The sequence below is a fragment of the Hydra vulgaris genome, chromosome 12 (assembly GCF_038396675.1).
Source record: "Hydra vulgaris chromosome 12, alternate assembly HydraT2T_AEP".
Lineage (NCBI taxonomy): Eukaryota > Metazoa > Cnidaria > Hydrozoa > Anthoathecata > Hydridae > Hydra > Hydra vulgaris.
Window position 1 is genome coordinate 5,539,216 of NC_088931.1, and position 21,466 is coordinate 5,560,681.

General features: G+C 27.2%; 1 protein-coding gene across 1 annotated transcript; it reads left to right on the forward strand.

Moving 5' to 3' along the window:
- The first annotated feature begins 1,169 nt into the window (after positions 1-1,169).
- Positions 1,170-21,071, forward strand: LOC100215415 (L-threonine 3-dehydrogenase, mitochondrial). Its single transcript, XM_065811319.1, has 8 exons — positions 1,170-3,767; positions 12,642-12,684; positions 15,076-15,146; positions 15,220-15,542; positions 15,875-15,965; positions 19,678-19,845; positions 20,127-20,228; positions 20,296-21,071. Exons 1-8 carry the CDS (start codon positions 3,680-3,682, stop codon positions 20,430-20,432), a joined length of 1,023 nt encoding a protein of 340 aa, XP_065667391.1. The 5' UTR covers positions 1,170-3,679; the 3' UTR covers positions 20,433-21,071.
- The last annotated feature ends 395 nt before the right edge of the window (positions 21,072-21,466 follow it).

Here is a 21,466-nt window from a genome sequence, read left to right on the forward strand (position 1 = left end):
TTATCAGATAAAATTCGTAAAAAAATGAAAAAGGATTAAATAATATAATTTATTATTATCAACTCTTTTATTTCTGAAATATTTTTTATATTTCAATTTTTTGTTTATTACAATTGAATCACACATCTTTAATTTATTTATATTTTCATAGGTCTATGTTATGGCTCAGCACTTACATCTTAGGAAATAATTTAAATCTTATTTAGTTGCGTTTTAATTTTGTTACTGATTTCTTATTCCGTGTTTTGTGCTTATCTAATTAAAATTAAATTAAATTTGTTCATTCAATTAACAAACCAACTCTTGTTTAAAACAAGAGTTTAAAACAATGTTTTTAATTAATTTAAATAAGCCCAAAACAAGGAAAAACAAGTTTAGTAACAACTAAATAAGATTATTTATTTTTAAACTATTTCCTAAGATGTAAGTGCTAAGCCATAACATAAACCTAAGACAATATAAATAAGTTAAACAAGTGTGGTTGTACTAGATAAAAGATTGTACTAAATAAATTTAAAAAAAAACACACACACAACCATAATCCAATTAATAATAGGTTTATGATTTTTTTCTTGTAACAGTTAACTTTCTATGCTTGTTAAGCCAATATTTTAAAGTCTAAACCAACTAAATTTTAATAAAAACGATATAGATCTATTAACTTTATGTACTATTTTAAACAATACAGCAGTGCTGTATTGCTCTACAGTTACAATTTTAATCATGAGAAGTAAACCTATGTATAATATTTAAACATTCAATTTGTTTTAAAAGATCATTTTCTATGTTTAATGCAGAGTCTAAATCAAAGTTTTGGATCTAATCTGATCATTGTAGACTATCTAGGATTTATTGTTGAGCTAGAGTTAGATCTAAGAATTTATGAAAAATGATTAATGAATTAAATAAATTTTTTTTTGTTAGAATTGAAAAGAGAATTTACAACAGTAACATCTTTAGCATAAAATTTAAGATTTCTATTTTTTACACTTCATGATTTTAATTTTGCATAAGTTATAAGAAGTAAGTTAATCATCTATATTTTATTGTTTAAATGTATTAAATGTAAAAAATGTTTTTAATATAGTAGTTTAAATTTCTGACTTAGATATAACATAAACTTCAAAAATCATGTTTTTGTCAAAAATTTTTACTGAAAGTTTTTTTTTAGTAAATATTTTGCTGACTTATTGAGTGTACTGAACATTGTTAAACAGTAAAGAGATGAAATGGAAGTCAATCAAGTTAAGCATTTATTCTTTTTTGTTGGTTTAAAGTCTAACCTCATTCTACCTCATGATTTTCTTTTCTGTGTGCAGCTGTTATTTAAGTTTTTTCTCGCTTAAACTACAGTATCTACAGCATGTGTGTTATTACGACAACTTTGTTTTACTTTTATTTTTTGACTCTTTTTATTAAATTCTATTTACAACTTTTATACAGAAACAAAAATTCACGAGGGCGTAATTATATACGAAAATAGCTTATGACTTGACTAATAAATTACATCAATTAACTTTAATAATATTATGACAAGAATTTTATGAACGTAGCAATAAAGTATTATAACGATCAGCTATTATCACATCACCCCAAGAACTGAAGTTCTTAAGTAACATAGTCATTTAAATGTGTCGGCTTTCTCCTTTCTCTGGTTGATCGCTGGTAATAAATTATCGAAGATTTCTCTGCCGTCAGCTTCCTCCTCAGCGTCAACAACTGTTTCTTCAGTTCCTTCCTCTCGTGAAGCAAAAATGTCTAAATCTTCTAAATCACTTTCATCACTGTCAACCACTTCACTGATAACAATTTTACTTGAAGCGTTTGAAGAATTTGAAGCAGGAGCTATTCTCACGTCTCGCACATGTCTTGGTACACCATCAGATTCAATGTTTGTGTTTGTGAGTATGTCAGTTACAGTACCAATTTTCCAAACTGAAGTGCACTTTGCATCAGCGGGGCGAACATAAACTTTTTCTCCAATTCTATAAGTTTTCATAACTTGTCGTGATCTTTCCTGAGTTTCAGTGTTTTTATCCTAATGAATTGGTAGATGCCAAACGTACTTATTTTTTTGAGAAGCAAGTGCAGATTCCTCGTTTGTTAACACCGTTGGTGTTGCATTGTACCAAAATACCGCTACTAACGAACATATTTGTGCCCTCGCAGCTGTTCGTTTTACTGTGCGGTGGTTACGCTCCACAATCCCATTTCCTGCACATCTGTACCTCTTTTTTACACACCATTTTTCACACATATTTGAAAATTCACTAGATTTAAACACCGCTCCATTATCCATTAACAGTTTTTGCAGTGGGCCATGCTCCCTAAATACATATTCCAATTGACTTACTACATTTTTGGTATCTTCGAGAGGCAACTTTCTCCAAAATGCAAACCGACTTGGTCCACAGTCAATCATTGTTAAATATGACGACCCTTTATAGTGAGTCGCATCACAAGCAATTCGATACCATGTGTCTGGTACATCTAGCACTCCATTTTCCCATTTTATTGGCGCTGGATCAATTGAATTACATTGACAACATTTGCGAACACATTCTTCAACATCTTTTCTTAATACGTGCGGAAGTCTTTGTTGCACTGTAAACATTGTCCGATTAATGCCAAAATGATGCTTTGAGTGACAATTACAAATTTCTTCAGCAATACTTACTCCACATAGCTCTTTAGTACTTCTTCGTGAAAGCTCATTTAACTAAGTCTTTGGAACTCTTGTCAACACGATCAGCTATTATCACAATGTGGTCTTGGTATCATTCTTGTTTCAGCTTTTATTAGTGATTTAAAGAGCTCTCTTCAATGCTCTCTAAACTATATAGCAAGTGCTTAACTTAATCTTGTTTTCTGACCTGTGTAAAATAACAAGGTTGCAATCTACTACTTTATAAGAGTTGGGAGTTAACAAAAAGTAAGGAAAATAGTTAGAGAAGAAAAAAAGATTGACAGAAGACATGAATTCTAATATTGTATCAGTACTCAGCAGTTTTCTCTGCTAAGATTCTCTACAGTTAGTTTAACATGTTCTATTGCCTCTCCAAGATGTAGACCATGGTTAAGATAAAATTGACCAATAACATGCAAATTTTGAATATACTTTTTGTTTACTGACACTACATCCTGTGTAGATGTTACCAAATTCTTTTTCATCGATATTCTAAAGACACTTAGATGTTATTTTATTATTTTAACAATATTACATACACTGCATAAACCAAAAGTTCAAATTAATCCTGTTTTATATGAGATATTGTCAATTTTATCATAAATATAAACTCCAGAATATTTTTGTAAACTCATTGAGCAGTCACGCTTAAAAGAAGTTAGAAGTAAACTCATCACTCATCAATAGTCATGCTACTTTTAATTTTATAGTGTCAGTTTTTTTGTCTGCTTTTCATCAAATTCTTTTTTCAGAAGTTTTTGTTGTTTTTGAAATTATACTTTTTAACTTATTGTTGTGAGCATGTTGCCTAAAAATAGCTTTTAGATCAAATATAAATTAAAAATTTAAAGGGAAAAACTTACTACAAAATAGAATTTTGTAGTATTTTTTTGTATTTAAAAAAAGTTTTTTTGTTTTATATTATTTTATTTTGTATTTAGCGTAGCATTAATATAGAAGGAACAATATTTTGTCCCTAAACAAAATTACAAAATGTTGAGAACTTTATTGCATACTAAAATATCTTGCAAGCAATCTTTTTCTACAAAAGCAAATGAATCTCATAAAGTACTTATAACAGGTAAATACTTTAAATTAAAATTAACGTTTTGAAAAGGACACAAGCAGGGCCATCAAGAGAAAGCCCCTGGACACAACTTCATTAAAACTTTTCAGGATCAACAAAACTATATTTCAAATAAAATTTATTTTACATAAAATTGTGCATTTTATTTATTATATAAAAAACAATTATATAATATCATATAGATATTTTGAATTTAAACTTCTAGATTAATGCCCTTTTGGAAATGCACTTTTTTTTGTACATACTATTTAAAGATTATCAGAAAAATTGTTAGTTAATTATCTTTATTTTTTGGTATTTATTGTTTGTTGAAGTTGTTGGCCTTGCAAAAACCTCTCTGTAGAAGTTTTTATAATCTTCTCTTGAATATTAAATATATTTTTTGGCACTTTGTCAGCATATGTAAGAGTATTATTTGATGGTAAGAGTGGTCTGGTACCTATCTTTTGTAGAGCTTATCACTAACAAAACAATCTATGGATTTATTTGTTGTCACTAAACCAGGTGTAGTTTTAAAGAATGGAAATACCAAGTGCTATGTTTTGGTATTCCCAAAAATGTGACTTTAGTAAATACCAAAAATTATTTTTTTGTCCTTGGGTATATTAATCGTGCTATCTATAAATTCCTCTGTATTAGAAATATATAGATAACGCTATTTTTTTATAATGGTTCGGCTACTTTTAATTTTATAATGTCAATAATATCTTAAGTTTTAAGCTTTTTCATTTCAAAGTTCTCTCAACTGTAAGACTCAGTTGATACTCAGTTGGAGTATAAGTTCTGTCTTTTTTTTGAATGTCTCTTTGCTCTCCCAAATATTTTTTTTGTTTGGCAAAAATATTTAAGGTCTTTTGGGCATGTAATAATTTATTTGATATCTATTGTTACCAAGCTACCAGGGATAAACAAGTTTGCACCGTTTCATGATTCTAATTCTGGCCACTTTAATCATCTCAAAATAGGTGCAATTCTTTGGCATCATTCCCAATATATTTTTTATTATAATCCAACACAATAGTACATACTTCATTCGGACCTTTGTTTGCAACTCTTTCACAATAAAAATATAATTCTAATTTATCATTTTTAAATTTATATATGCAAAACTTATATAACTATAGCTGACAAAAAAAATCTCCTGTATAAGAATAAGTGAAAGTAGCTTAATTTTCTTAAAATCAAATGCAATCCAATACTCATTTGGACCATTCTTGCATTTTTTTCTGACTGCATTATCTTGTAAAATTTAGTTGTCCTCAAATCTGCTTGATATATCTTTTTGGGTTGTCGTTGTGTAGATTTTTTTATTTTTATTTTTTACTCATTGCGCAGTCCACAGACATCAATTTGCTACCTACCAAATATTAGGCTAAAATTTTCTGGAAATATTTAAGTATCTTATCTGTATCTTGGTGCCACATCATTTGCTGGTTTTTATAAACTTTTTCAGTAATTTAGTTTTTTTTATTAATTTCAGTTTATACTTTTTACTCTTAATTATACCAGAAACTTTTCAGATTTTTGACAAGCTTATGATTCTCCATTTTTATAACTAGTAATATGATGTCACGTCTAACTGTTGCATTTGGGTTCACATGAAAGCGGCATAAATCCAGGACTTGTGCCATTTACAAACAGACTTCAATTTTCATTTAGCTTAAAATTGACTTGTGGTATATGACAATATATATTTTTTAAAAGGAAATATGTAAAACATTTCAATAAAAAAAAGCTTAGAAAAGTTAATTTTGAAAAAAAGTGTGACTTGTGTCCTTTTCAAAATGATGTGTTTAATTACTTTAAATACTTTTGATAAATTTTCACCAGCATTTTTTTTTTCTTAAATCTAACTAAAATATTTAAAAAAAATTAAGTTTTATATAATTTTAATAAAAAAGTAAAAACTCCAAGTTTTATGCTAAATAATTGATTGTTGCAGCAGATTTTTTTTGAAAAATGTGTTAAACATCAGAAATATAATTTTTTAGTAGAGTTTTAGATGAAATTTAATGCTTAAGTGTTTGATTTTATATATTATGAGTTTGTTTGTTTTTAAACTAGCAGTTTACCTACCCGTTTCATGAAAAAAAATCTTATCTAATATCATAAAAAAATCTCAATTTTGAATCAGTCTTTCTAAAAGGTTAAAAAATTGTCAAGTTTGAAATCAAAAATATATCATAAAGAATAAATGGTCTCAGTTTTTTGTTATGTTTTGATGGGGGAGAGGGGGGGAGGGAGGGGGAAGGGAAGGAAGGGGGAGGGAAGGAAGGGAATAAGGAGTAAGAAGTAAGAAAAGTATTAAGCAAAAGCATGAAAAGGAGATTTTTTCATTTTTTATTTTTTAATAGTTTTTCAAAGCAGGTTTTAATTTTTGAAATTTTTATTTCGGGAAATCTCCACTCATCATTTTATCTTGATACTAGTAGTATCTAGATAAAACAATTTAAAAGATTAAACCCTCAAACTGGGCCCTCTAAGATCACACATACAAAAAAATAAATTAATATCACTTATGAAAGCATTGTATTGATGAACAAATCCTAGAGTGCTAACATTTTAAGTCTTCTTTACCAGTGTGGGGTCAAATACATTTGATCAAATGCAAGTACGAATTAGTTAATTCTAGGTTCTCAAATACAAGTTTAAATATAAATATATGTAATTGGCATTTTCAAATACAAATGCAAATAAAAATATTTTTGTTAAGTAAAAAAGCAAATATCTTTTCAAAACAATGCTGATAAAATCAAATACTAAATAGAGGAATGAAAACAAGTTTTTTAACAAATATTCCTTGAAAGCAAATTTTACTGTTAAAAATGAAAAAGATTATTGGTCTCAACAAAAAAATAAAAAGACTTTTAAATTCCAATAAAATGCTTACAAATACATTTAAATCAAATACAAATATTGAAAAGTATTTTTAATCAAATACAATACAAAAAATTTTCAACACTTCTTAAATAATTAGTGGATACACTGCTAAAAGTAATTAGTAGATACAGCTCTGCTTAGCTAAAAGTAATTGGTAGATACAGCACTGCAAAGCTAAAAATTAATCAAATTGCTATTAAGTTGCGAGTTACTAGAAAAAAGGAAAGAAAGTTATAGAGCAAGGAAACGGTTGACAGAAGACTTCAAAAGTTGAAGGTTGTGTAAGTCAAAAAAATATGAAGATGGGAGAAAGTTCCAAAGGGTTGAAAGGCAGGGAAAATAACTAGACGAATCAAAGTTTTAGGAGCACGCAGGGACAGATGCAGTAAAAGAAACAGACTGAATGAAGAGTCAAATGAGAATAAAGTTTAGTTAATGGAACTAGAGATAATAGCTCCTTTAAGCAGTGATTGTGATAGTGTTTGTAGAAAAGAGAAAGAGATGCAACTTTACAACAATAGGAAAGAGGCTCTAGCTTAGCAGGTAGAGCGGGTCCAACAATGCGTTTTTGTCTAGGAAAGTAAGAGCATCAAGAACCAGACCAAATATGACAACAGTATTGCACACAGGGAAAAAGAAGGGATGGAGATAAATTGCTCTTCAAAATTTGGGAGATTTCCGCAAAAGGAGGGAAATCTTGAAATGTCTGAGTAATTTGAATGATCTTTAATACATATGTTAGATAAAAATTAATATAAATTGATAAATATAATAAAAAATATGTTTTTGTTTTTATGAAGAACATCAATTTTTAAGAGTTATGAATTGCCCAACATAGTTACATAATTTCAAAGTGACAGAGAGTTAAGTCAAGCTAAGCATCTATATACATATATATATATATATATATATATATATATATATATATATATATATATATATATATATATATATATATATATATATATATATATATTAGGGTGCATCCAACGCCCCATACATTCAAAAATTGATCTGTCCCTATTCTTAAAACTTTCTATTGGTTCTCACAAGACACCCTGTTAAATTTTTTCAAAATTTAATGAGATTTAGGGGGGCCACCTCAAGTCTGAAACTTGCAACAAGACCCTAAACAGAAGGAAAAAAAGTTTTTCAAAAGTATGACATGTTGGGTCTCAAAAGAAGCAAAAATTTATAAAAATTTCAAAAATAACAAAATTTTACACAAGAATTATTATTCTAAGTTTTATTGCATAAAAATTATTATTTTTTAACAAAAAATTAAAAAAAACCCTTTTTTTTCATGTTTTTTTCAAAAAAAAATTTCAAGGTATTTTTAACAAAAAAATGATAACTACTTTTGAAATTTTTAAAAATTTTCGCTTCTTTCCCCCCCCAACATGACATACTTTTGAAAAACTTTTTTTCCTTCTGTTTAGGGTCTTGTTGCAAGTTTCAGACTTGAGGTGGCCCCCCTAAATCTCATTCAATTTTGAAAAAATTTAACAGGGTGTCTTGTGAGAACCAATAGAAAGTTTTAAGAATAGGGACAGATCAATTTTTGAATATATGGGGCGTTGGATGCACCCTAATATATATATATATATATATATATATATATATATATATATATATATATATATATATAAATATATATATATATATATATGTATATATATATATGTGTATATATATATATATATATATATATATATATATATATATATATATATATATATATATATATATATACATACACATATACAGTGGGCAGCCAAATTATTAGTTACATTTGCAAAAATTATAATATTAACCATTATAAGCTGTTTTACATATTCTAATGTTGAACTTTTATATAAGTATTAGTGCTACTAGCTTAAATAGATCTTTAAAAAGTAAAACACTAATTTAAACACTATTACTATTTTTAAGCATTTTTTTAAAAAATTTTTTGTTAATTCACTTCGTCAAGGTCAAGAAGGCCACTACAGAAGAGGAGGCTGCTTATTTGTGGTATAACCCTCTCTCAGCTCTATGATTTTGACACACGAATGAGGCCGCTGCGCAGAGAAACGAGTTAAGTGCGGTACTACCAAGGATGTGGTGGGGATTAAACTCGGAACCTCTCACTTATGAAACGAGCGTTCTACCACTATACCATTACCGCATTTAAGAAAAATCATAATACAAAATAATTTAAGTATTTGGTTTGGCTGCCTTTTGTATCAATTACTGCTTGTATCCTTGGCATACTTTGGATGCAATTCTTTACATTTGCTTTTAATTCCTGATCATTATGTCAGGCATTATTTATTGCCTCTATGAGATTCTTTTTGTTTTTTGTTAGTTATAGTTTAGTGCTTGAATATTCGCTTCAAAAGTTCCCAGATGTTCTCTATTGGGTTTAAGTTAGAAGAATTGCCAGGCTATGGTAAAACATTTTTCGACTTTAAATATCTTGTCACTGGTTTAACTTTATGGCATGAGGTAGAATTATGCATAAAGATGCATTTGAATGGATCAGGAAACCAATCATGTAACTGAGGAATTAATTTAATAGCTAATACTTTTTTATATTTATCCTGGTTCATAATCCTTTCAACTATATAAAGAAGGCCACTGCCCTTACCACTTGTAACTGACCACACCATCACTTTTAGAGGGTGTTTTACCGTGTCCATAACACAGTCTGGGTTATATTTTTCTTTTTTTCTCCGTCTAACAAAAGAAAACTTATCCATTAATATATCAAATTGGGATTCATCTGAGAAGCACACCTTAAAACAAATAAAAATAATAATATAAATACTCATATAAATGTTATAATCAGTGATGCTGTTGCAATGAACAATTAAATAAGTATTTACTTACATTTTCCCAATCTTGAGCAGACAAATGTAGGTGTTATTTTTTGCCCAAGTGAGCGTTTTAATTTCATCGCTGGCGTAAGTTTAAGTTTCTTGCAGGTGTGTAGCATTTAAACCCCAGTTCTGCTATTCGATGCCTTGTAGTTTTGTTAGAAATCTTGATACCAGCTTCTTGTATGATTTTAGTAACTAACTTTGTACTTTTTCCTTGGTTTTTAACAAAAGTGTTACGAATTGCCCGTTCATCTCTTACGGTAGCGATGCGTGGTCTACCACATTTTCCACTTCTGGCACTTTGTACAGGTATTTTTTTTATCAAGTTTACCTTTAATTCTGCTTACTGTCATCACAGAAACTTCAACTAAATTTGCAATTTTTCTTTGGGAGTGATTTGAATGTTTTAACAAAGCAGATGTTTCTGAAATTTTTCTTTCTATATATTTTTAGTTTTTCCCATTTTAGGCACCAAAGTTCAAATATTTTTAGTTAAAATTACTAATTAATGTAAAAAAATGAGTCAGAATCAGAAAAACACTGAACAGTTGACAAATATTTTATTTATTATGCACGCGTTATCGAGCAAATAACAATTTAGCCACGAATATGTAAAAAAGGACATTTTGCATGTTTTTGCGTATTCCAGCTTATCAGTTCTTAAAGTTGCTGCAATTATTTATAAATGTTACAACTTCATAAAAAATGGAGAAAACTATTATTGATATTAAAATCTCAAAGAATGTAAGAGTAGAAGCAAATTTATTAATTTAAAATTCTTATTATTAAAATAAATTAGTTTTTGAAAAAAAACAAACTGTAACTAATAATTTGACCACCCACTGTGTGTGTGTGTATACATTGTGCTGCTGCAATTGTCAATCGAAACCATTATTTCCATATCTATCAACAAAACTATTCTCCAGAAAACAGACGTTTATTACTGCTAGAAACTAATGGTTTCTAGCAGTAATTACTATTCTCAGGTCATGAAATCTTGTATCTCATCTCAAAAATTAGGCTCTCGTGACTTCTGGAGAATCTTTAATAGTATTAATAATAAGGGCAAATCTTTCATTCTACCTCTCTGGTATGGTTCAGACTTGTCACCTCACCTAAAGACAAAGCTGAATTGTTTGCTAAAAACTTTTCATCAATATCATCTCTTGATTCTACTAATTGCTTTCTACCTGATATTGCCAACAAACAGGTTGATCCATTGCTTGACATTCTTATCACTCCAGCATCTGTATCTAAAGTGATTTCCTGTTTAGACACTTAGACAGCTTGTGGCCTGGACAACATACCTGTTATTGACTTGCAGAAGAGTTCTCCGGAGCTGTCGTCTATACTCTCAAAACTATTCAACAAGTGCTTATTAGAGTCTTGTTTTCCAGCCTGCTGGAAAGTGGCATCTGTTATCCCTATCTTCAAAAATTCTGAAGAGCGATCTGATTTGTCTAACTACCGTCCCATTAGTCTTCTTTCTATCATAAACAAGGTTTTTGAATCTTCAACTAACACTTAATTTCTCATCTTGAATCTAATAACTTACTTTCTGACCATCAATGTGGATTTTGATCTTCTCATTCTGTTAGCTGATTTGCTAACAGTAATAACCAATAGGTTTTTATTGTGCATTAGATAAAGGTGGAGAGGTTAAGGCCATTGCTCTTGACATTTCAAAAGCTTTTAATTAAGTTTGGCATGCTGGTCTTCTCCATAAGCTTTCTTCTTATGGTGTATCTGGCAACATCTTTAAGATTATCGAGTCCTTCCTTTCCAATCGTATCTAAAAGTTGTCCTCGATGGACAGCACTCTTCTTCTTATTCTGTAACTTCAGGGGTTCCTCAAGGTTCAATCCTTGGTCCTGTACTCTTTTTAATTTACATTAACAATCTTCCAGATATTCTCACATCTAAGGTGGCATTGTTTGCTGATGATACTACCATTTATTCTTGTCATGATAAGAAGCTAACACTCTTTGATTGCTCGGAAGGGGCATTTGAGCTTAAAAAAGATCTCACTTCTGCTACAGCATGGGGCTCACAGTGGCTGGTGAACTTCAATACAGATAAAACTCATTTTTTTTCAGCCAATCGTTATCGCAATAAGTTAGATCTTCCTATATTTATGGACGGTGATGTACTCAATGAGTCATCTACTCTTCATCTTCTAGGATTAACTCTTACTTCCGATTTTTCTTGGAAAGCATATATCAAATCTGTTGCAAATTTAGCATCTGCTAAGGTTGCATCTCTTCATCAAGCTTGACACTTTCTTACTTCGGATTCTATTCTCTATCTCTATAAATCTTAAATCCGGCCTTGTATGGAATAATGTTGCCATATCTGGGGCGGATCTTCTAATGATGCCCTTTCTCTTTTAGACAAGGTGCAAAAATGCATTGTAAACATAGTTGGATCTGCTCTTGCAGCCAACCTCCAATCATTATCACATTGTCGTAATGTTGCTTCTCTTTCTCTTTTCTACAAATACTATAATGGGCACTGCTCTAAAGAGCTAGCGTCTCTTGTGCCATCTACAAAAACTCATTCTCGCGTTACTTGTCATTCAATTAAGTCTCATCCTTTTTCTGTTACTGTTCCGAAGTGCTCCAAATTCGTTATTCATCTAGTTTTTTTCCTCGAACATTGGTTCTTTGGAATTCGCTTCCTTCATCATGTTTACCTGATTCATATAATTTGCAATCCTTTAAGTTGTCTGTCAATCATTATCTTGCTCTACAATCTTCATCTTTTCTCTTCCAGTAACTTCCAACTTTAATTAGTGGTTGCTTGCAGCCTTGTTGGAAGCAAAGATGTTTAAAATATATATGCAGCTGCGGTCCCCCCCTCCCTTTTCCTCTTCCCATCCTGGCAAAATTTATTGAAGAATCAGCATTTTTCTAAGAAAAAACAATATTTACCGTAAAAAATGTAAAAAAAAAAGATCCTCAAATTTTAATTTAAGCGGCGCCCAAATACAGTCGACACTGTCAAAAACGGTCTAGAATAGCCCCTGGATATATATTTTATATATATATATATATATATATATATATATATATATATATATATATATATATATATATATATATATATGCTTTTTTGTTTGTTTGTTTAGGTAGCCTTGGACAACTTGGTGCAGGTATTGCAAGAAAACTTAGGTTTGACTTATTTTTCATTCTTTTGCATTTTTCTTACTTTTTCTACCTTTTACCTCTACTATAAAGCTTTTCTTTAATTTTTTTATTTTTATTATTCAAATAAAGTTTCAATTATTTGCCACTAAGTGCAAAAAATTAATTTGAATCAAATCAAAAAATGTTGTGTTAACAATTATTAATAAAAAATTTAAATATTAATAGCAATAAAGTTTTATATTTTATTAGTAGTTTCAGCAATTGATAGATGAAGATTGTTATATAAGTAAATGACCATGCAATGTTAAGGATATTTATTGAATGCTTAGTGCAAATCATATGCCATAAATGTGATTATGACATGGCATAATTGAGGTTATTTTTGAGTTTGTGCAGCAGAAATGGCAACAAAATGCAAACATGTATTTGTTATTGGTTGTCTGCAATTCATGGTTTATAAAATGTATTTTGATTTGTAGGAAATAATTACAAAATTGTAACAAAATTAAGTTACTTGTTTCATAATACATTTGAATTGTGCTGTAAGATTTTCTGCTGATTTTCAGGGCAATGTAAAAGTTATTTAAAATAGAAGAAAATGAAAATAAGTCAAAATATTTAAAGATTTGGGAAAATGTTTCCTGATGCCACTTTTCTTTTTTCTTTTTCTTTTTCTTTAAACTTAGTTATTAATTCGCACTCTTTCTGACATCCTATCCATATAAGTTGTTAAATATTTGACTTAAAAATGATTTTTTTGGTAAATTTTCAATTCAGTGAAATTATTTCTCACTTTTTACTTTTGAAAATGATGCTGTTCTTTTATCTAATTTTCTTGTAACTCCAGATAGTGCTTAGATCCTTCTAGCTATTGTTTAATCTTATTATTAACAAGGTAATCTATTATTCAGTGATGATCAGTATGGTAGAGGAAAGGATATTACTCTTGACATATTAAAGGTTTTTGACAGTCAACCTGATTCTCTTCATAATCTTTATATAGTGTATAAGGAACATTTACATTGTTTAACATTATCAATTGTTAAACAATATCAATTGTTTTACAAATTTCTTTGCTGTAGTTGGAGTATAAATCCAATTTTTGAGTCTTTCCATTTAATTGTTTCCATTACCTTTAAGATTACTACAAGATTTTCTCATATTGTCTCATTGTTTTTGAGAATGGTACTTAAACAAAGTGATCCTAAGACTTTTTATACAACACATAGGCACTCTTATTAGGGTCACAAAAGTGTTCCTCAAAACATTGTATTAAAAATCTGAATAAAGCTTTTAACTCTTTCATTGATCACACAAATCAGAAAATTATATAAAGATCTATTTAATATTAAAAATTGTTGATAATTATATAAAGATCTATACTATTTAGCTTGAACCTCCAAGGAAAATGGTTCTACTTAATGAATGTTTGACTAAAGTGAATTTCCAATAAGTCGAACTTTGGCTAAAATTAGATATTAGTTTGAGTAAAACTTTTTTTTTTCAATGTATAAACATTAAATAAGCACCATTATACTAATAAACAAAAAAATGTTTCAGTGAAAAAAGTTATTCACGCTGTACACTCAAAAGATACCACTCAAAAGTTTAACAACACAATGACTTCCTTATTTTATTGTTAATGAGTTGTGTGTAAAATTTTAGACGCAATTTAATTTTTTATTTTTTCTGTGCCTGTTATCCCTGTTATCATAGCATTAAATCTGATAACAATCTATCCTATTCAGATCTAAATGCAACGAAGAAGTTATTAGGCTACTGTTGTTTATTTTTATATGGAATGACTTTTGAAAAAACAATTTTAATAAAGTTATTTTGATTTCTTATTTTCCCATGCAAAAAGTTTTTCATACGAAAAATGGTTTGACATAACAAAGTTTGAGTTATCCAAGTTTCAACTTAACCAGAGAATTTTATTCACAATCAAATAGACAATTTCAAGAGATCGAATGAAACAGTTCAAGATAACATAAGTTATCTTGAACTGTTTTCAAGAAGTTCAAGTTAACCCGTGTTTGACTTACTGGGAGTTATGTCATATTATTTATTATTATTATTTTTATATTATCATATGTATTTGATATTATTGACATATTATTCATATTTAGAATTATTGACCAGGAGGTAATAGTTCTATATATGAGTTATTTTAATAGTAATTTTAGTTTTTATACTTTCTATGAGTTAAATCTTTAAAACAAACTAATTTTTCTGGTTTTCAATTGAAAAACAATTCTGTTAAAAATTTATTGATTTAAGAAGATAAAAGGTTTAAAGTATTTTAGTATATTCAGTTTATATATATTTTTTACCATCTTTTCTGAAAAAACTCAGTAGTATGCACAACAGTACTACTGAATTTTTGCCTGTGGTAAATGTTTTTTAAATGTTTAGATCAAAACTTGGCAATCAGAATGTTGTGATGTCAGATGTTGTGAAAGCACCTGAAAATGTTCTTTCTAGTGGTAAGATTTATACTTTTTTGAAAATAAGTTTTTATTTTGCATAAACTTTGCTACCCTATACTTTTTTTTTTAGGTCCCTTTATATATGCAGACATTTTAGATTACAAAAATCTTCAAGCAATTGTTGTAAACCACCAAATTGACACCATTGTACATTTAAGTGCACTGTTAAGTGCAATTGGAGAACAAAACTTATCTGAAGCTTTAAAAATTAATATATATGGCTTCCATAATATTATAGAAATTTGTCGTAGGTATAGATTAAAGTTATTTTGTCCAAGTACTATAGGAGCCTTTGGTGTTGATAGTCCGAGAAATCCTACTCCAAATATAACTGTACAGAGACCAAGAACAATTTATGGTGTTTCAAAAGTGCACATGGAACTCATGGGAGAGGTTTTTTTATTTTTTATTTTTATTGATTTTTTCTCCATGAAGATGTTTTTTTATTCCTATGATTAAATATTAGAAATATTGTAATTTATTGCAAAAAACTCGTTTGGTATAGAAATTGGAAGAAGCATTTTGTTTATATTTGTGTTTAAAGAAATTTTTGTTTGCATAAACTTTATATAAATAAAGATTAAGCAAATATAATGCTCTAAATGTATAAAAATCAGTATATAAATCCTATTTTAATTTTAAATTTTTTATATGATGATAATATTGCTAAAAATATTTGAAATAAAAGTATTATAAATGAAAATATTTGAGTTAAAAATATTTAGTATTACTATCACCGATTTGGTTTGGATTTTCGTTCTGCAAGGTTTCCTGGTGTAATTTCTGCATTTACTCAACCAGGTGGAGGAACAACAGGTAAAATATTTAAATTTTTTAATAATCTTTAAATAGTTTTTAAAGTCTAAAAGTTTTTGTCTAAAAGTTTAAAAATTCTTTTATTTACAGGTTTTTTTATCTTTTTATATTATATTTGTTATTTGTATTATATATATATATATATATATATATATATATATATATATATATATATATATATATATACATATATATATATATATATATATATATATATATATATATATATATATATTTATATATATATATACAACCCGTAGATGTTGTCCGAAAGTTTTTTCTATTTTTTGTTGACAAAAAGTAAAAATTAAAATGCAAGACATGAATTTTTTTTTTATTAATTGAGAGACTGCCTGCCCCAACCAAACCCTCAGTCGATGTAGCAACACTCCCTTGCGGGTCAGGCTAAAAGATAGTAGATGTAGCAGCACTCCCTTGCGGGTCAGGCTATTTGTCAGTCGATGTAGCAGCACTTCCTTGCGAGCCAGGCTATTTGTCAGTCGATGTAGCAGCACTCCCTTGCGAGTCAGGCTATAAGATAGTCGATGTAGCAACACTCCGCGCATGATTTACAGTAAAAAAATAAATAAATAAAAACATTTTATTAAAAAGATTAAAAATAAAAACATTGTTTATATTGTTAAAAACATTCAGAATGTTTTTAAAACATTCTGGTCAATTAAATTTGCATTTTTGTGGTTTTTTTTAAAAGCGATTTATTTGTAATTAAATTAATGGTTTTTACTTTCGTCCAACACGCAAATGTTGGACGAAAGTCAAAAGTAATTAAAAGTGACGTATGTGTTGGCGTAAGAATCACTTTTTTCCTTCCGCTCTTCCCAAAGACAACAAACTATAGATCTATATACATATATATATATATATATATATATATATATATATATATATATAAATATATATATATATATATATATATATATATATATATATATATATATATATATATATATATATATATATATATATATGTATATATATATATATATATACATATATATATATATATATATATAAATTAGTAAAAAACACTTATCTAACTTTTATCTTCGACTTGAAGTTTCACCATTGCTGGATCATCAGGAAGAGTTCCTCTTCCTGACTCTTCCTGATGATCCAGCCGTGGTGAAACTTCAAGTCGAAGAGACAAGTTAGATACGTGTTTTTTACTAATTCTTTATTTCTCTCTTCTTGAATAACATTGAGCACTCTATTTGTAAAAAACACTAAAATAATAGACATATATATATATATATATATATATATATATGTATATATATATATATATATATATATATATATATATATATTTATACATATATATATATATACATATATATATATATATATATATATATATATATATATATATATATATATATATATATATATATATATATATATATATATATATATATAACTTCAAGACGAAGATAAAAGTTAGATAAGTGTTTTTTACTAATTTATTATTGCTCTGTTCTTTAAGAACATTGAGCACTCTATTTGTAAAATACACTAACATAATTTACATATATATATATATATATATATATATATATATATATATATATATATATATATATGTATATATATATATATATATATATATATTTATACATATATATATATATACATATATATATATATATATATATATATATATATATATATATATATATATATATATATATATATATATATATATATATATATATATATATATATATGTATATATATATACATATATATATATAAATTTGTAACTTTTATCTTCTACTTTAAGTTTCACCATTGCTGGATCATCAGGAAGAGTTACTAAATCTCAAAAAAAATTCAATTTATAGAAAAAAATATTTTTCAGGAAGTTATAAATTATTACAAAAAAAAAAAAAAAAAAAATTTAATTACAAAATTTTTTTTGTTAACAGGAAGTTACAGAAAGTAATTATTAAATAATTTTCTTTGGAATGGGAATAGTTTAATTTGGTCATTTGTTTTTATAATTTTTTAAGAGGTATTTATTTTCGTGCCTACATTTAGAAATTAATTCAGATTTTTTATTTAATAAATTTTCTTGATTTAAATGAGTAATTATTTCAAATTTTCTTGCAAACATAGCATACATTCTTTGGAAATGTTATTATAGGCAGGGGCAGATTTTAGAATCGACCATTGTAAATAAAAATTTTTCTTTTTTTCTTTTAAATCCCAAATATATTTTGATAGCATAGTCTCTTTTGAATATTTTTTGTGTTTAAACGATTGTTTGTGGTTGGCATAACGTTTTTTCCATTCCCCTCGGTTAAGCCATTAGATTGTTTATCAGTTTATTGGTTATTTTGTGAGGAAACAATGCACTTGTTAATTGTATTTTTCGAAAGGCATTTTCCATTTTGAGGGCAATCTATTTTTTGTTTATAATTACAATAATCAGTGTTTTTTTCTTTTATATAATAATGATTATATAATTTATATATAATAATTTCTTTTATATAAAAATGAACATATAAAAGAAAAAAACACTGATTATTGTAATTGTAAACAAAAAATAGATTGCCCTCTAAATGGAAAATGCCTTTCGAAAAAAATATTTTACAAGTGCATTGTTTCCTTACAAAATAACCCTGATAAACAATATATTGGCTTAACCGAGGGGAATGGAAAAAACGTTATGCTAACCACAAACAATCGTATATAATTTAATTTTAATAATAAAAATAAAAGCCTAAAAAACATGTCAGATTTTGCTAAACAGCTTCAATATGTTGACAGTTTTAACCATTCATGTACATAAATGACATGTACTACCTTTCAGCAGGCAGAAAAAAATGATTTATATAACCACCTGTGGAAGTAAGTACATATGAGAGATCTGGTGGTCTGAGATCTAAGAATAATGAGCATTAAAAAATATAACAATGTAATGATAAAAAGATAGAAAGGGGAATATGATGAAGAAGAGGATGATAATAATTAGCTAGGGGTTGGTCTGGTTAGTTCGTTTAATTTATGTTCATGGCATGAGTAGTTTGGCTTTAATGCATCAATATTAATAAATAAATTATTAATAAGTAAAAAAAGTTCTAAATGACCCTATAAGATTTTTGTAAAAAAAAAACAAGGTTTGAAACCCATTAAATACTTTAAAAACGTTTTTAATTTCTTTTTTATGTTTTTTTTTAAATTTAAAGGTAAGTATTGAGTTTCTTTTTTATTTATTTAAAGGTAACTATTGCATATCTATAATACATTTTATGTTTACTCAGCTTTTTTAAAAAAGATCTTTTACAAAAATTGATTTTTAATATTGGATTAATGGGTTGCAATAATAATCTTGTTTTTATTTTCAGCCCCTAACCCCCTCTCCCCCCTAGTTTGTTAACTTCATTGCAGGTTTTTGTTGGTTGATTTAGAAATTAATTTGTTAAATTAGGAATATTTGATCAATTCCTTAATGTTTCAAATTCAATCAAGGAATTATCCATTTCACTAAATAAAATTTGGTATTTATTGCAAGATAAACTAAATGAATTTTATTCATATTTTTCGTTTAGTTTATTACTCAATTTTATTATGTTAAAACATAATATTTATTATGTTTCAAAAGCGTGAATTTTGCATTGTCTCAAAATAAAAAATTCGCTTGAAATTTTATATCACAGCCAATAACAACGATTTATAATTTTTTTTATAGACTATGCAGCGCATATATATCACAGTGCTTTAAAAACTGGCTCCTTTGTGTGCAACTTACGTAGTGACACTCGATTACCAATGATGTATCTGCCAGATGTCATAAAGGCGGTTGATTTGATTTTGGCAGCTCCTGAAGAACAGCTTAAAGTTCGGACGTACAATATTAGTAAGCTTTTAACTTATGGTTATTAGTAATACTCATATTACTAAAGATATACCAAAAGATATACCTGTTAATAATAGTTATTATGTTTTTAGTGGGTAGTTATGTATATATGATGATGTTTTTAGAGAATAGTTATGTATTTATAATGAAGCGTGCAACTTGTTACTATAGTTAGCCCAGTTAAATGTTTAAATATATTTGTAAATAAAAGTAGTTATTAAATAGATTATTTTCTATTTTACAATTTATATTTATCAACACTTTATTGATTTTTTTTTTAGCGGCCATGAGTTTTACTCCAGAAGAAATAGCTGAATCTATCCGCCATTTTATACCATCTTTTACAATTACATACAATATTGATGAAAGTAGACAAAAAATTGGTTAGAAATTTTTTAAATTAAACAATTCAGAATATTTCATTGTTGTTATTGTTTGTTTATATTTTAGCTGATGGATGGCCACAGCAACTCGATGATTCAGATGCTCGTAACGATTGGAAATGGAAACATGATTTTAATCTTTATGATATGTCTAAAGATATGCTTTCGCTTTTAGGTCCTAAATATGGAAAAAATATTATCTAATAGTTGGTTTTTACTTTTGGTTGATAGCTAGCTATAAAATAGACAAAACAGAAACAATTTTGACAATAAGCAAATAAAAGATTGAAATTATTAATTCAAACCATTTTAATTAAATTCTTTCTCTCCCTCAACTATAGTATCAATAGTTACAAATTTTTCAGTTGTGAGAATAAATTTGTGCTGAACTGTTTTTGCTTTTATTATTATTTTGAATAAATATGGTATAAATATTTTTAAATTTAAATTTTTTTCCTTTCTTTTTTTTCTTTTTTTGGAAGCTTTTTTTGAAAGCGTTCTTTGTCTGTTCTGCGTCTATAAAAAAATCTAAATTTTCTTTTCTAAAATTAAGATTTTTAAATTCTATCTGATTTAAATTTTTAAATTAAAGATATAAAGAACTATTTATCCAAAACATTTTTTTTTTGTTGCTAGTTTGACATCATTTTAGTTTAAATATAATATTATTTGTTTTAATTCAAAAAATTTTCATTTATAGAGCATTTAAATTATATTTTTATATTTACATTTAATCTAGAAATATTGTATTAAAATTTTTTGTACAATTCTTAAATTATTGAAGGTTTTTTCTGTTTTGTATGTAAGATATATCGTGTGATATCATGAAAGGAGTATGTAGAAGTTTTTTTTTTTTTTTAAAACCAGTTAAAAAATTTACCCGAGAGTGATTTTAACACTTACCGTGAATAGCAAAAGTTAAGAAAAGCATTAAGCAAATAAATTTTTTTATTTCCAATGCTTTTCATATTTGTAACAAAGCCTATCCACGGTTTGTAGATTTGAGGTCCTAATATCAATGAAATACCCTATAAAAATCCTTTCAGGTGGTAATTGTGTATACTAATTGTAGCACAAAATGAGTAATTTCAAAATCCTGCATTAAAATCCAACGGACTTATTTGATATTTAAGTTTTTATCCAAAAGTGTTCCTTTCATATACGCTTTGGATAGCTTTTATAACCAAAATATTTGTTTTCGTGAAATTTTTATAAAACATGATATCTGGATCTGTAAA